The sequence below is a fragment of the Bombus fervidus genome, chromosome 5 (genome assembly GCF_041682495.2).
Source record: "Bombus fervidus isolate BK054 chromosome 5, iyBomFerv1, whole genome shotgun sequence".
Classification (NCBI taxonomy): domain Eukaryota; kingdom Metazoa; phylum Arthropoda; class Insecta; order Hymenoptera; family Apidae; genus Bombus; species Bombus fervidus.
Window position 1 is genome coordinate 15,507,011 of NC_091521.1, and position 17,822 is coordinate 15,524,832.

The window sequence follows — 17,822 nt, forward strand, 5'->3', positions numbered from 1 at the left end:
CAAACACTAATTGATAGAAATTTTTCAAATTTCCTCGTTTATCAGATTTTATAAATTCCAAAGCGATGCCGTAAATGAATTATCAGATATACGAGAGACGATCGATGTCTATGTAAAGCTGCAAAATTAATCGAAAACCATAATCTACTGAAAGTCAGGTTTCAGAGGCATCGTTTAGGTAACAACGATGACAATTTAAAAATAATGGAATGGATTAGTTATGAGAGGAGCCAAAAAATAATCGTAAGTTACGATCGATATTATACCAAACACTAATTGATAGAAATTTTTCAAATTTCCTCGTTTATCAGATTTTATAAATTCCAAAGCGATGCCGTAAATGAATTATCAGATATACGAGAGACGATCGATGTCTATGTAAAGCTGCAAAATTAATCGAAAACCATAATCTACTGAAAGTCAGGTTTCAGAGACTTATCGAGCTTCGTTTAGATAATAACGATGAAAATTTCAAAATAATGGAATGGATTAGTTACGAAAGAGGCGAAGGACAATCGCGAGTTACGATCGATATTATACCAAACACCGATTGATAGAAATTTTTCTTGGTACAATAGGTTTCTTTCCTCTCGAAGGAGTTAAGCCTTCGAAGTAGCGGAGCACGGGTTTACAACATCGCGGATCGTTTCACAGCTCGTTTTACGATTTCCTCTTTCGTAACGTTCCGTCGTGACAAAAAAGGTTGCTTTAACGGGCGTGAAATAATTTATTGTCACGAATGGCAATCCACTTTCGCAGCCGACCGGAAATCGTCGATCCGTTCACGAGGGTAGTTGCTGAACTTCCGACCCTCCTTCTTTTCCAACAGACAAGATCGGAAAATGATTACACGTCGAAACTTTCCTACTCTCGATCACGAACTTTTAAATAAGGTAGCTGTGGATCTCGTAAATAGTTCCATTCCGGATGATAACGAACGACCGACGATCGACTTACCGTATTGTAATAATTATAATGATATTACGCGATTTAAAGGTTATTTAAACGCCTTTATATGTAGATATTACAAATACGATACTTGAGATACTATCGAGTATACGTTACCCTAATTAGAGTGGCTCGGGAAAATATTTGAACTGTTGTTAAAACACTTGATGAACTACCGTTATGCGTAATACGAAACATTTTGTAATTTTATCAGCTCTATAACGAGATACGACTATCATGATTTCACTCTATCCACAACGTAGGCGACTACGCTTCTATCACGAGGAAAAATACACGGATATCGATAAAAAATAAAAATATAATCGCGATAGGAAATGAAGATAGTTTGAGACGAAACAATTTCTTTTTCTAATTTATCAGGTAGAATTTTTTAAATAATTGCTGTTAAAAAGGGAAAATAAAAAACATTATTTATCGATAAGATTCGAGTACAAAACAAAGTTATATTAATACGTATTGTTTATTATTATACGCTATGGAGGAAACATATGAATAAACAAATAAACTAATATGTCGGTTAATGGCATTAGATGTCTCGAGGGATTGTCACAAACTCCACGGTGATTAGTTTTATGCTAATTTTGCATACTGCACAACGATAACATATCGTTTATCTTGGATTGCAATGTGTATCCGGTCCCAACGTCACACGTTTCGGAATTCGTTGAATGAAATAACTATAGATAAGCAATAACTATCTGAAACACGGGAATACACTTTGAAATTAACTTGTCACCGCGTAATCGCTGACATTAAGGAGACAATTTACATGCTTATATTATAATTATAACATATTATTTAGTCTCTGGCTGATAAGCCAGATAATAATTCATTACACTTGCAATTTTAAAGTGGAATTTTATCATGTCGTTATATATATAAATGGCGTTACTAAAATGTGCTTATGATTTTATGTTTTAACTGATGTTTTATTTGCTTGATAAGAAATTGAGAATAGATTAAACTATCTTGCCTCTGCAAGACAAATATTCCTAGATAATTCGTCAGATATTCGTCGTTTGTTAATTTTTAAAAGGAACAGATCTTACGCTCCAATCGAATAATTCATATCGCTATTTTTGTCTATTATCGTATCTATTATCCGAAGAGATATTACGAATTCGAATAAATAGAATTCTTCGTTGTTCAAAGCACGATATCGAGTCACTTCGTTTATTTATTACTTTTCTATTTTGTCCATTTTACCAAATTGATTTTCTTCTATTAAAAGAAAACGTTCGATATTTTCGTCGCTATCGGATATTTTCCTTAATTTTCTTTTCCTTGCTTTCACCATTGAAACTAAAAATATTCTTTTCGCAACGAGAATAAATCATCGAAGAAACGTGGCAAATCCAAATTCGTGGAATTTCTCGTCGCTCGGAGAACGATATTTTAAATCCTCTCGCTTATCGCGCAATTTTGTCAGATTGGTTTCCTTCGATTAATAGAATCCTCACGCTACACATTTTTATCGATATCCGAACCTCTCGCCAAAACTTCTTTCGATCCTTTTTCTCGTCTTTTCCTCACCGAGAATAGAAATATGTTTTCATAAGCCGTTTCGAGGACTCCGATCAGCCACGTTAACTAACACGTAGACGAATTCGCGACACTCGATCAGCTCCGCGAACGACCATAAACGAAGGCGTAATTCATGCCCGCCTAAAGTGGTCTTTAAGCTGATCAACGATATGGTTGAGGACCACTAAAGTGGCCTTCACTTGCTGAAGGATAAGATCATCGATTTCTTGCGCTCTCTGCGTACTATTTCAGCCGATGAGAAGTTTAACGACGATCGCGATCTGTCCAACGGATATCGTTGTTTCTGTCTCTTTATTTACGCGAATTTACGCGATCACGAGGGATTCATCGTAAACGGTTGCTGCGGATATATCCGACGTTTAACACTGTGGATAGTTGGAGCAATTAGCACGTCTGGTTTTCCAAAATGCTTGTACATTATATATTTTTCGCATTTATTTAGAGCAGGTTTACACGTTACATGAAAATTGATGAGAATTCGAGTTTCTAAATGATATGAAATGAGATATTATGCAGGTTATTCTTTGGAATACGTTCGTTGCACGATGTTGCTGAATTCTCGAGTCTCGGTACTCGATTTGATCAAACACAAATCAACATTCATCTAATCACATTATATTCACAGATAATAATTCAGTAATTCACAGATCAAGCGTCACGGTTTCAGAAAAGTCGAAGGATTATCGACACCTGATTCGCGTACTCCGTTTCAACCGTCACTATTTCCTTTCTTTTCTCAAACAGCCTGAAGCACTTTTGTTCCACGTCACTCGATACGTAATCTTTCATTCGTCGTAAACTCGATTAAAAGTTTAATGTCGTTCTAAATATTTATCTCGCAGCTCTTTTCTTTTGTTTAAAAATCACAGGCAAAGATCGTTCTTACCAGACACGTAATTTCCAACCTATGGATTGCAACCTATTCTCCATCGAACGATTTCTCGTCTCCCATAAATTCGATCGGAAGATCGAACATCCACAGGTGCTTCTATTTATCTCAATTTCTTCCTCGAAACGAACCTCTCTTCTTCGAAGTCAGAAAAACAATGCGTACATCTTCCTTCCAAGTAACTTGCAACATATCGATTGGAAACTACTCGATCCTGATTCCCCAGCAATTTCTCATCTTCCATAAGTTCGCTCTGTTTCTTCAATATCCTGGAATTAGATCTAAGCGTCCGATGCTTGTCAACTTACGAGATTAAAAACGAAGACTAGAAACTTCTCCTTCGAACATTCTCCAACCGCTCCACTCCAAGTGTCACTCTTTCCTCGTCCTGTTTCCTTGGATTTTGTAACTTTGAGAAATTTCAATTGCACACGGTCTTGCTCGAATCGCAGTCTGATCCGTGGAAAAAGCTTCTCTTCGCGACGCTGTAAACATAAGGAGGCAAGATTTTCCCAAACGTAGAGAAGCGGAGGCGTAAAAGTGGAAAATCAATGGACCTAACTTCCTTCTTTCCAATTCCTCGACGTTCCAATCTCTTTGCTCTACTTGAAGACAGATACGCGAAGGAACGCGATCGATTCGAGGAATCGTAAAATTCTTCGGGATCAGAGAGGCGTGTCGGTCGTCGGTGTTACACGTAGCCGTTCGCGTCCAACTTTAAGGCGGCTTCGTAAGAAGGCAATCCTTCGTCGGAGATTTCTTGTTCCGTGGCCTCGTTGCATTCCGTGGATCTCACGGTCGTGCTCAAGCTTAGTAACGTAGACACCATGGAAGGGATTATAATTCCTGGCGTCTCCGCACCTTCGGGCTTCTTGTCGATGAAGTTGGGCAGGCTTCTCGAGTCGAAGATCAGACTGTCGTAGGTCGGCGGTGGTCCAGGGCCAGAGTTTGGCGTCACGGGGCACGAAAGGGCGCCGTAAGTGCTCTCGTCCAAGTTTCCCTCGCCCGTCGATTGTCTATCGCAGCACTGAAAAAACGAACATCGATATCGAGCAGTTTTAGAGTTTAATTTTATACCCGCAAACTTGGCTGACATCGAAACGAGATGAGCGTTATTTCGCGAGAAACAAGTCTGCGATTCGAACGAAATAGTCACGAGGCAGGATACTAATGAGCGTTTAAACGCTAGACGATTAATGTCCACGTGTCTAACAATGAACAATTAAAGCTTATATAATCGATACGCGAGTAATTATTTAATTCGTTCGAAATTTGGCCAATCGATGGTGGAATATTCATCACGCGTCAGGCAAATCTACTAACAGAACGTTTATCTAATTTTCATCGGTATAGATATACGTATTCTCGCGAATCTGTTAAATTGCAAAGATCGGCTTTCATATCAAATTAACGTAAAACGTTAGTATCGAAGGTGAACATCGTGTTAATCGTATAAGACGAAACATTCTTAGAGATATCACGGTAGGAATTCCTCGAGGATGACCTATTTTACTCGCAGACAAAATTTTCATCGTTTCTTTTTTATTTCTTTAACTTTCAGCTTCTCTAACTTTCCTCGTGAATTAGTCTAAAAATTGTCAGTCTTTCGACAGAGACGTAACACACGGTTTTCATTGGATAAGAGTGCGGACGAAAGCCGAGCCAAGCGTGAAACGAAGATTCCTGATCGATAGGATCGTATTAGTTTAGCCAGGGTAACCGCAAACGATTTCACCGCAAATGATAGAGCATCGCGCGATTAGTCAGTTATACGGCATAATATAATCATCGCGTAATATGTTCGTATCGCGCTTAGCACAAGGCCGGATTAACCTGAACAGGGTTGGTTTTCATCGAAAACGAGGCTACCGATTTTAGCTATAGCCTGTCGGGAAACACGGATAAGATATCCGTTTCTCAGAACGATCGAGTAGATCCGACCATCACCTAAATCCAACTCGATCTGATCGGGCCACGGAAACTTTGGTTCGCGTGTGCTATTTTAACTGAATCTTACATAACGTGCCGTTTAAGTGCACCACGTTCGTGAACGCGAATCATAATGAACACGGTGTATACCGTACTTTGCGTTGATAAATGCTTGAAATTACGACCGTCGTTTTCTCAAAGTGAGATCTTGCTATTGTTAACCCTTTCTGCTTGCCTTCGTGATATTTGCTCGAGTCGAATTATTTCCAGCGGAGTGCACTAACCCTTCGTTGACCCGACGTATTTCTATTTTTCTATTTTTCCTCATTGTCGTTATTTTCAACGTCGGATGAGAAACAATCGATGAAGCTACGTTGTTAGATTTTTTACACAGGCCAATCGATCTTACGTTAGCGAAATTAGCCTTTCGTCTCTGTTAAGTTATACCATTATATAAAAGAAAATTTCACCGCGTGGAAAGAAAATTTGTATTTCACAAGACCGCCATAGTCGTGGTTAACGTGAAATAAATCGTCTGTTCGTATAAAGACGTGTCAATTAAGCAATTTGACGTGCATCAGAGAAAGGTTACTCACAGCAGCGTGCGCTTCCGTGGTGAAAACCTCGAGGCTGTGCACGTCTGGCTCTGTCCTCCAGTATTGCGGGTACTCTTGCGGTCGGTTCTTCCGGATGCTCTTGTGACAACAGTAGCACATCAGTAGGACGACCATAATCACGCCGCTGAGCATCGCCCTGCAAGAAAACAGAGCCCGTGCCGCGAGTTAGAATAAGGTGTAGCCAAGAGAGAAACGAGACCATCGAGCGTATATTTATCGCGCGTCAACCTCTTCCCTCATAGTTGTGTGGTCGTTTTAAATCATCTTCAGCCACAATTCATCGTATTATCGATTTTAGACGAGATTCGTAGACGTGCAGCCTCTCTTATAGGGTGAATTTTGTCGCGAATTAAACGACGTACTCTTAAGGTTTTTATAATAGAAATTTTGGTTGCTTATGAATGGAAGAATTACGTATGGTGAATTTAGAGGAAATCTAAATATGCAAAACACTCGTAGAATGCAGGAAATATAGCGGCGTATAGAAACGCGTATGTTAAAATACATGGTAAATTTCTCGTGAATTAATTATCCTGAATTGTTGGTAATAGAAAACTCGTTTACATATACGAGGAAAGATAAATTTAAATATGTATATAAAAATCTAGGAAATACATATAATATTTAAAAACACAGGTATAAGTTGAAGGTCAAAATAAAGTATTTACCGACAAGTATTTGTTTCAAAAGTTATGTAAATACCGATCTATTTGTAATGTCTTTTCATTTGTATATTTACAATAGAAATTCGCTACTGGCAATAACACCGTAATAAACGAAGAAATTAGTTTTCAAGTATCGTATCGTGATAAACAGCTACAGTTAATCGAATGAGATATAAATTATGGGTTGACGTTCGTTTCGTCTTTATTCCCTAGCCAACCAGGGTAAAACGTGTATAAAACTAATATTTTAGAACATTTCGTTTAAGTCGATTGTTCTGATATCGTTTATATAATATAATATATTCTTAAAAACCTGTTTCGTAGTGTAATCGAGCGACGAGTTCCTTTAAAAAGCTTTTAGCATCCCTTAAAATTCCACCCTTTCTGCCCGCAACATCATATCAAATAAAAAAGTACTAGAAATACTAAAAATAATCTATTTAAACGAATCACCCTCTATATTGTAGGCGACAGAAATGAAAAGAATCTTCGAAATCAACGTACAGGCACCAAAGAAGCTATTCCACCTAAGAACGTGAGTAAAAAAAACTCTGTCGCTGATTGATTTAACACAAACTCAGACAGCAACATTTCAGTGTGGCTATTATTCGCTAATGTTAAACTTGGAGATTGTTGTTGCGAGTGCGATAATCGCTTTCACTCATCCTCAAAGCGTCCTTAATGGCTTTAACGCTTTTTGAAAGTTAGAAACTTGAGCGTAATGGCAGACGGTAAGCAACAGTCTCCGCCGTTGAGAGTCGTTTCACGCGGATAAAAGGACGAGACTGCGATTTCACGGTTCGTCGAGACGATTTCTGCGACTACGAGCTTCACCATCGTGGCAAACCGGTGATTCGATGGCCGTTGTTTACGATACGCCGCGTATTAAATGATCACGGCTACTGTAATACAGTTGTTCCTGCAATTATTACGGTGACGGAGCCACTTCCTGTGCAAACCGTTCTCTTTATGAGTCACGAGCCAACTCGACTTATTTCTTCAATGAAAATTACGGAATTGCGATATTTTCAAAATTTGCGACGTCAATTTTGATAGAATCTGTCGAATTTTACAGTCGTTCGAGGATTCGTGAATTCTCTTTCCTTCTTTGCTACATCTTTAGTGTATAAATAACGATTTTATTATAATAATTTTGAACGATTTAGATTAAGTCGAGCGTAGAATCTTTCTCTCTAAGGAATCTCTCTAAAGTTGCTTGAAAATTGATTGGAACGTCCTTCGTTTATTCGAAAGTGAAATTACGAAATTTATAAACTCCGATCCGACCGAGTATCGTCTCTTTGAATTTCCATCGAATTTTCTTTCCTTCGATGACATGTTCGATATTGAATGAAAGTTTCGCGAAGTTTTTTAATACGAATGCTCGCTATACTAAGTACGGTATGTCCTGTTTACTTGTTTTTCTTTTTTCTTTTTTTTGTCAAGAAGTTACTTGCGCGTTTGTAGCGTAAGAAGTTCAAGAAGATGATGAAGTTTCGCTGCTTATGCTAATCGAGTTTGAGAAACACTGATCTAGTGGTTTACTCAGTAAATACGGTCTATAACATAGAAAGGAGGCTAAATCGTGCTTACCGGATGTTATCTTTTCTTTGCTCTGCAGGGAAGAGCCGTATGAAAGTTACGTGGACTTTAATCAAGCAAAGAGACACCGTTGGTTGATTAATATTATAAATTACAAGTGATTTAAAAATGATGAACCTATGCAAATTCGTCTCTGGCGTCCTTAATTATTCTTTATCAGATTCTCTGTTTAATCATGTTACGAAGACAATTTAAAATTTAAATAAAGCGTATTTACGTCGTTCGTTGTTACATAACACCGATCGATGAGTTAATGAAGCCGTTGAAAATACAAATAGCTGGAACAACTCATCCTGAAACGTATTGCTATTAATAGCACTCGAACATCATAAAAATGGTTCGATTAAAGGTCGCTCGATCTAGAAGTAGTTGAAATAAATTTTCTACAGTTATCTAAATAAATAAATAAATCGATTCCCGACAGAAATATTCAATGATAAATGTACCAACTTTCCTAGAAACGTTTCAGATAAATCCTTCGTAATTCCGTAGAAAAGTGCTTAATATAAATTCACAGAGATTTCGTAGAAAAATGTTCGAACTGGGCTCTCCGTAATTAATCTATTTCCATAGGATAAGATAAATATAAAATAAACTTTTTCAACTTTCTTTCTAATTAAGTAGAAAATATTTAAAAGACAATTTAGTATCGCGGAAAGGTATTCGATGATGGGATTCCGCAACAAAATATATCAAATAAATTCCATATTATCATAGCAGAGGAAAATATCTAAAGTAAATTTCTTTGTATAGACAAACGTTGGCTGAATTCCCCGCGATATTGTAAAATAAATACCTCGCTGTCTTGAAACTAAATTCTTTGTAATATTAACGTAACGATATAGAAAAATATTCATCGATAAATCAATGATCAGATTCTACGGCCAAATATGTACGATCGGTTCCCTGTTACGACTCTGTAGAAAAGAAATTTTAAATAAATTCTCTGCGTTTATTTCTCCATAGAAAAATTTTTCATTATTTCATCCAAGAAAATTCCAGGCAAATTCTCTGCCAAGGTACAATGAAACAAAATATTACCGCGGGATACCGTTCGACTAAATCGAAAACACGTGTAGAGTTTCCCCGTGTGACGATAGAAAGTCGTTGAAAGCTGTGGATTGCGGGATTGTGTATCGCCGATCGAATCGATCGACCGGTATTGAGTATCGTGCATCGAAAGCCGGTTACTCACCCGCCGAGAAGAATGTTAACATTCCCATGCAAATCGGTCTCGAAGTGACTCGTCTTACTAGCCGCTCCGCTTGCTGTCGTGGTGACATTGTATTCTGGTAAAATGGCATCCTCATACATGTTCGTGATATTACGCTTGTTCGAAGTAGCTTCCATAGCGGCCAGCATCGTCATCGTTCGCCGAAACGCGGTCCTGAAACGTTCCTTTTCTCATGCGGTTTGTCCACTTTTATGCCTGTTCTAAGAAACACTCTGCGTATCGTGTTTTACAATTAAATTGTTACGTTTTATATAACCCGAGAAACCTGATAAAGCATCGATGCTCGATGTTGTCTACAAATCTGTACGATCCGTGAATATTTATCGAAATTGACGAGCTTCAGATTTATTTATGACAAGGATAGACCTTAGTGTTTATTTACAATAGGTTCTTGTCACTGTTATCATTTATTAATAGGACGATTGTAAAGCCAAGATACACGCACAATTGTGTATATATCCGTGATGCAAGAAATAAAGCAAGATAGAAAATACGAAGATAGAAGTAGAAGAAAAGCAACGATAATAGCTACATAATACGTGCGTAGCGTAAAATTGGATATAACGTAATCGAAAAAATTCACCAGCTAAAAACATAATTTAGTGTGTGCGTAAAGCTGAATATATAAAGATTTCTTAGAACAACGACTAGAGAGAGTCACGGAAAAAATCTATTTTATCCGTAAGCGTATTATTGGTTAGCTTTAATTTATTCGACTAATCCAATCGTCTTAACTGTTTTTTAAATTATAATAAAGGTAGGTATAAAAGTTGTTTGAAATTTCCTAAAGGAAAAAGATAGAGAAGTCGCGCGTTAAGCTTTTCTTATGAATTCATATTCGTTGTTGAGACGTTGAGACACAACGGCTTTTTAAAACGATATTCGTACAAGAACCTTTCAAAAATGGTGTCGTGGTTTATCGATCATGCCCTTTGCGGAGGTTCCAGCTAAAAGCCACCCCTTACCTTTTCACCGATGGATTCGAGTCGTAGGACATTTCGGAGCGTGTTGTTGTAGTCACGATATATTCGAGGTTGCTGATACCGTCGTGTCGTTTCGATGCCTCCCTGACGCATTTGCATCGAATTATTCGGCCTTCGATCTTCCTGGCTTTCCTCGATCAAAATGCTCGTTTTTGTCGCATACCGCAGACTCTACCTGCGCAATTTTAATTCGTCTTTTTTTAGCCTTTGATCCCCTGTCCTCGCCTTCCCTTCCAACCTGTTGGTCCGCGTTCCTCCGCGATAGTTGACCTCGTATGGTAGCACGAACAGGAACAAACTGTTTTCTTTTATAATTTCATTTATATCGAAAGATATTTTTAAGAAAATCGAGATTGAGGACACGTATTCTGCAATTTAAAATATATAAAAAGATCCTAAGATCTGGAAGAACTTTTTTGTCATAGGAAGCTCGAAGCATAAAAGAAATTTTAGAACGTCAGATATATGTACGTGAAGTTACACTTTTAGCAGATATAGGATTCGTTTGTTTTGTCGATTAGAATCGTACTTTTCTTAATGGTAGAATCAGTTCCGATGTAGATGATAATACGTTACTTCGATATCTTGTATATCAACATAGTTGGAACATTAGCGTGCTGTCGATCGAACAATAAGATAATTTCCCGAAGCCCGTGAATCAGCTGCGCTCCGCGGTTCGATTTTTTCACAAAGGAAAACGATAGAGTAGTTCGTTTGTTTCAGGACAATTTAAAGCTAAGGTGAGAGAAAGATATAAAGAAAATTATAAAACGCGTAGACTTTTTACAGAATGGCCTGTCGTTGTGACTCGTAATTGAATATTTAAACATTCTTGTATACTCTGCTGCGATTTTAAATGTGTAATAATCTTATTAACAGCTTTGACGTAAGAGAATTATTAATATAGAACTGATTTTAAAGAATACATTTCCTAAAAGAAAAATCCTAAAAACTATCGAGGAAACGAGTTTTATAATCGTGATATCTATCGTGATATTGCTAATAGTAGCTATAAAAGTTAATTTCACCTTCGATTAAATTTTATTCCGATTTTATTCCGACTCTGCTAATAAAAACGTATCGTCGAGGATTAGCTAGATGGAAGTTAATAACCTGTAATTGGTCAGGGAAAAAGTAATACGCGATCGTGACGAAAGAAATTAGTATCGAGGTGAGGTGAATGAAAAGTTTCGATTAAGATTAAATACAAAGAATTTCATATGGAAATTAAAATACGTCCCAGTTTTATGGACGCAAATTCCCCCAATGGAAAACAAAGCGAATATCTTGAATACAAGCATGCGTAATTAACTCCTTGACACGGTATTAAAATAGCCAATGGTGTGTCGTGTATATCAAGATTTCGTGCGACTTTGAATTTTTCATTCTCTTCTCTCTCTCTCTCTCTCTCTCTCTCTTCTCTTTCAACGATTTTCATTCAGCGTATTTCAAACTTCTGTTTTTAGATATTACAATTTTTTTAGACGACCACTTACTTATTTCGGTTGACCTTAATTGCTCGACAACTTTTTAATTTAAAAATATATTCTTCTAGACTAATTTTCTATTTGTAGTTTTAACGGGAGAAAATGTGATAAGTACATTTTTGTAGATTTTCTGACTTTTGTGACATTCGGTGACTAGAAAGAGATGTATTTACCTAACTTAATGAATACTAGCCTACCTAATTAATGTCATTAATGTCGTTTAAATGTTGAAAACGATGAGAGAAAGACATATACTTGATTGCAAAATCGAATGAAAAAGCAGCTTTGACGCGGGGAAGATTGATAACGTACCGAGGTTTAAAACTGTTCTCTTGCAAAGAACAGGAAATGCGTTATTATGTTTTTCATCTATAGCCTAGATTTCTTAGGTTAGAAAATTGCGTATTCGATAAAAGCTTCGTAGAACTGGAAAAAGTATAAAAGAGGTATTTTATTTCCTTTTATTGCATAAAATGTCTGATGCACGCGATGCAAGATAAATATTCGAACGAACAAAGCTTCTTTATAGTTCTTGCGCCGTTTGTTTCGTCCTTCACCGGTGTACGATCGATTTATGCCAAGCCTACTCAATTGACGAAACTTTCAGCTTAGCGGACTATGAAACGATACCTGACGACCTTTCTTTTTTAATGTCGTATGAAAAGATACAAAGTTTACGATGTAATGTGAAATCTGTAACTAAAACTGGATTATCACGCTAACTATTCACCCGTTAATGAATGTTATTATTAAATTGAAGTATTCCGAAATATGTACAACATCGTCAAGTACTTCTTTCTCTCCGCAATGTTTTCTTTTTAACGTAACGTGCACGTACGACAATCAATCGGTTGCAATCAAACCATCACGAATAATTATTATCATCGGTCTCTCGTTACATCCGTCGTCAAGCATGCACCGTCATTTAGTATTCCGTCGTATTTATTTTTTATGTTTGAAGCCTAATTCACACCGATACAACGTTTCAAATCTTCCAGCAACAGCTGTGCATTGGGATCGCACTTGGTCAAGGATAATTTAAAGATAGTCATTCATCGTTGAAATGACTTTACATAACTCATCAACCTACTCGGTAGATCGAAACCTACACCACCGCCCTCATATTTAATCTTACTACTTCGACGATAAAGATCGAGTTTCAAAGATATAATCAATGATACAACAAGCGTTACGACCCTTTTTATATTTCACAAAGTTTCTGCCCCTCTGTTTTCTTGCCTACGTTGTCCTATTTTTCCATTGATTATTTTACTTAAAACCGTAGGACGCAATGGCGTTAGGCTGGAAGGCTAGCGGTTTATCGTGAAAAATTTACGAAATTAATTTTTTAACAGACATTGGCTTAGACTAGACCGAAGAAGAAGAAGAAGAAGAAGAAGAAGAAGAACTTATGGCTACAGTGCAGATCTTTAAGCAATTTCATACTTTTATGAGTATAGCTAAAGGAAAATAGGGATTTGTTTCCTCCATGAAATATCTAAACGAATATTTTGCTTCGAATATTTCCTGTATTTTTACATATTATATGTAACTTTTTTCACTTTGAAATTTTCTATAATTACACCAACATCCGCAATGTACTTATTAATCGCCTTGGCATACTTGAATCGGCTAGTAAAAGATTACGAAACTACTACATCATTAATACTAACTCAAACTTCTGGTTATTAAAGATTATGCATAGATAGTTAAATATTTGTATATTCTATCCGCAAGTCTTTCTCCTATTTTTGGTTATTTTACTGCACCATAATGGTATTAAACTCACACTTTGTAAAACCCAAAATTTTCTCTCACTTCCACGTATATATACATCTAATCCCAATCATACTTTGAAACTTCCAAAATACCGGAACATTCCTTCTATTCCTTCTTTTTCTTTCTTTCTTTTTTTTTTTTTTTCTTCACAGGAAAGATCTAACGCTATCAAATTCAGTCGATGTAAATTACCAAACGTATTTTCCACGATGGAAACGCGGCATAAAGCGTGCACGACGTGTACGTACAAGCGTTCCCTTGGTTTCCTTCGGTACTGTCGCGTGCCACTTCCGTTCTCCATCGAGCCCGGTGTCGTCGACGACGACGACGACGAAGGATCGCGAGATTAAAAAAATGAAAAAAAAAATGGGGAAGAAATGGTTGGACGAGGAACCCGATCCGCTCCCGCGACCGTTTCGTTTCAAACTATTACGCTGGTCATATTATACGCGTTGCCTGGCTACCAGTCGAGGCGACGCCGCGACGTTCGCCGCCGGCGCACGCCGCGAAGCGTCGTGACGCCTCGCGTGGCAGGACGAACCGATCCACTGACGTAGAACTGGAACGTGGCGGGACAAACAGGGCCAAGGTGTTTGTTTTCCTTTCCATAACCCTTCGTATATCCTCGAATTTTCGTTCCAATTAGTTTCCTTTCGTTTCGTCGTGTCTCTAACTTTAGCAACTTGTGGAATATGAGTATCTTTCAAAAAAAATTCTACACCCTATTTACCCCTCTATGATCCACATGTGCAAAAATCCTTTCTAATCATAAGCTTACGCCATAAAAAGTGTATTCTATCGAAATATCACGGTACAACAATTTGGGCTGCACGTTGATGACCGAGTGTCACTCATTTGTGAGTCATTTGTGCATTTTATGCATGTATATTGTGTCATATTATATCAGAATCTTGAGAGAATAAGAGAGCGTATTCCACAGTCTGAATCGTCGCCATTCACATTGTTATACTTAGCCTCGATACATCTAACGATACTTGTGGTCCAACATTTTTTGAGATTTCTGGGAAAGTTGCGTGTCCTAAAGGAAGAGGATTCCAACGTTTCGCCCAGCATAGTAGTCGACTACATGAAGATATTGGCACCGATACCAGTGACCACCAAGAACAGCGTGAACAGCGTATATTATATTATATTTCACATTTTATATTACGCATATACAAAATGTATATGTCAACGTTCAACTTGCAATCAAATTAAAATTGCATTAATACCGTACTTGATACGTTATCAGTTTGAAGATAATTCAATCTTAACACTTATCCGAACGTTATTGCGTCTATTACAGTTTGAGGCTTCCCGAGGTTTCGCCATCCTTTCAGTTAGCTTCATCAGGATTCGCAGGACGCGCTATCAATCCTTCGTATTCGATCGTAGCGCTGTTAAGTACAATAACGTTGTTAAGCATGATAACACAAACTGTAATAGCGTGGATGGTTCTCTTATGATGCTCTTATGGTTCGATATCGTCATTAAGGTAACGACCATTGGAAAATAATCCGTGATAATAAAAGGAAAAGAATTACATGGCAACCTGACGTAGAGTCGCGGGTTATAGAATTGTTGAATCCTCTAACGTTATAAAACATAGTGTTTTGCTAATTCCTTAATATAATTTATCGAGTTATTGCAGTTAAATTTGCCAGCTGTTTAATGTCATTGTCTATTTGTTGTTCAGCATTTTTAATTTAAACGATATCCTGGAAAAATCGAACTGTACCATAACGACGGAGGCTTTCGGTTTACCACACGTGAAAAAGCTTGCGAATTGTGGTTTCTCTCGCTACAAGTGAGTTTACTATCGATACTTTGATATAGATATCTCTGGACATAACGCGATGGAATACTTCTTTTGTTTATTTAGAACGTTTTATTAGTTTGGATACGGATCAACGGTTCTCACGTGATATCTGAACATGGGTATCATTATTGATGCCAGGAGTCATGTTAACAGCATTCTACTCTATGATAGGGAATATCAGCTCGATCCGAGACCCGAGAAGTTCCCAACTGACTTACACACGAACGTATGACACGATAGATGTATAGCAGTATCATGACAAATGTATAGTAGACATGTACAATATCACAGGAGTGGCCTGCAACTCGAATTAGTAATGCAAACAGCATATTCAGTACATAAGATAGTTATACGGTATCTGGCAAGCAGATCTGATAATTTTTTAGATTCCTAGAACTTTGTAACGTTTCTGTTAAATTAATGTTATTCTAACATTGTGAATTTTAAATCTCTGAATTCAATTGAACGTTAATTCTCCACCCTTGAAGTTACAACTGCTTTTTAAAATTCATATGAAATTACTTAAAAATTTACTTTACTTTTCCCCGTAGCGTTGCTTGCATATGATATCGCAAATAATCCTACCAACGTGATCAAACGTTCGCCAAAAATTCTAAGAAGGAAGATCTTCGAATCCAATAAAAAAGAAATCAACGTTGGCAATATCGCTAAATTACTGTGTTTCCTTTTTCAAACCTTTTGTAAATAATATTCCATGCAATACAGCTTGTATTATAATTACAGTTTCCATTAAAAAAAGATTAACACGTGGCACTGGGTTTCTTCTTAATCAGTTGTCTGGTCAGGAACGACGAATTATTTTCGTGGTACACGACACGCCTTAGAAGGGGTCACGAGACCTAATTACACAAAAGCGTCGTCCCCAAGTGTGAGTCACGTGTTCTACCGACGCCGGAACGTGTATCGAGATGGAACAGCACGTCTGCTTGAAACAAAAACCCTTTGTAAGCACGAGAACTTTTCTGTTCGAAGAGACGTCCCCTTTTTAGGGACGTGCATTGCACACCTCGACTCGCACGCCCTTTGTGCTAAAACGTCCCCGTTTTGTTGGGCAATTCTGCAGAAGCTTGAAGGTTTAAATTCCCGCGTTTAAAAAAGCAATTCGTTAGTTTTCCTTTTTGTCTTTCCTATCGTCGTACCGGTGAATGAATATTTCAACGAAGATTCTCAAAATGATGAAACATAAAATTCTCGGAGAAAGGATCTACGACTGAATTTTGCCTTTCGTAAACAAATTATGAAAGATCATTGCCCAAAAGAGAAATATTCCTATTGATATAGCGTTCACTGTATATCACGAAGAAAGCTATCGCTCGTTTAATCAATCAGAAGCACAAAAGACAAAGGCGTACTTCGTACAACCGACTCTTTCTCATCGGTCTCCCCTGTCTTCAACCCCTGCACGACAATCGACGTGTCCGCATAAAATTACCGTGAAACTTTCGCCTGTCCTTCGACTCAATTTACCATATAGGTTTGTTCCAATCGATTCTCGGCCAGCGGTTGTTCGTTAACACGAAAACTTGAGCCTCCCGATACGCAATAGCGGTCGAGGCGAAGTTAGTCCACAGTCCACGGTTAGTAAAGGCGAAACTACGGAATAAGTCGCTACTCGCTGGTGCTCGATGCTTCAACATACGGAATACCGTTTCCCGTTTTCATTGAAAACGAGCAATTACTCCGTACTCGATACTTTCTTACGGAATTATGTGCGAAGGTAAAAAATAATTCCAGTCGATTCTCAATTTATTTTTACTTCGATCGGTTAACGTCAGAAAGCCACCGCTTCGTTTTAAATTCTCTGTCAGTTCAGTCATTTTCGACTCACATAGTCGCGTCTTTTTCATTACTTAAAAATCTCTTTTGCAGAATGATTTGTCGATCGATGAGTAAGTTTCTCTTGGATCTGATAAATATATTTAGACCGCAGATTTCTATGCACTTGTATGATATTTGAAAGCGCGAAATTGCACAGAACGCAGTTAATATGAAATAATATATAATATATCCAGAATATTAGTTATAAAAGGGATCTTTCTTTTTAATTACATCGTCAAAAACGTGAATTTGCGTAAAAATTCGTCTTAAAACGTTAAAAGTCTTGGAGCTTGTTGGCGCGATACACGAGAGATTCGAGGATCACGCTAGAGTTAGGCAAATATCAAAGTATTTACTACCGAGTGTCTTCTATCAAATTGCTGTAGTTGGTCAATCGTTTGATCTCTTGGTGCGAGATTAAGCTTGGAAACTCTGCCAGTTTTATTTCGGCTTGAACGTAAGCCG

At 37.6% G+C, this 17,822-nt stretch overlaps 2 protein-coding genes across 11 annotated transcripts in view; one reads left to right on the forward strand and one right to left on the reverse strand.

Moving 5' to 3' along the window:
* Fdl (fused lobes) overlaps positions 1 to 17,822 on the forward strand; it is a 40,047-nt gene that overhangs the window by 10,388 nt on the left and 11,837 nt on the right. For 2 of the 6 annotated variants that reach the window (XM_072003375.1, XM_072003376.1), the window contains one exon: positions 7,082 to 7,149. The exons of 2 other annotated variants lie outside the window; for them this stretch is intronic. In XM_072003375.1, the coding sequence (XP_071859476.1) occupies positions 7,091 to 7,149 (59 nt within the window). In that variant the 5' untranslated portion in view covers positions 7,082 to 7,090. Of the gene's footprint in view, positions 1 to 7,081; positions 7,150 to 17,149; positions 17,257 to 17,822 lie in introns of those variants that run through there. 2 more of the 6 variants (XM_072003374.1, XM_072003377.1) reach the window with 1 other exon arrangement.
* On the reverse strand, positions 3,717 to 14,227 carry S-cup (spermiogenesis-related protein stanley-cup). Of its 5 annotated transcripts, XM_072003401.1 has the most exons (6): positions 11,462 to 13,828; positions 10,672 to 11,168; positions 10,416 to 10,608; positions 9,412 to 9,603; positions 5,929 to 6,085; positions 3,717 to 4,430 (listed from the first exon to the last, which is right to left on the reverse strand). In XM_072003401.1, exons 3-6 carry the CDS (start codon positions 10,445 to 10,447, stop codon positions 4,095 to 4,097), a joined length of 717 nt encoding a protein of 238 aa, XP_071859502.1. In that variant the 5' UTR covers positions 10,448 to 10,608; positions 10,672 to 11,168; positions 11,462 to 13,828; the 3' UTR covers positions 3,717 to 4,094. The 5 variants fall into 5 exon arrangements, with proteins under 5 accessions (XP_071859502.1, XP_071859503.1, XP_071859501.1 ...); XM_072003402.1 differs by lacking the exons at positions 10,672 to 11,168; positions 11,462 to 13,828 and adding an exon at positions 13,948 to 14,222; XM_072003400.1 differs by having other exon boundaries at positions 10,416 to 11,168.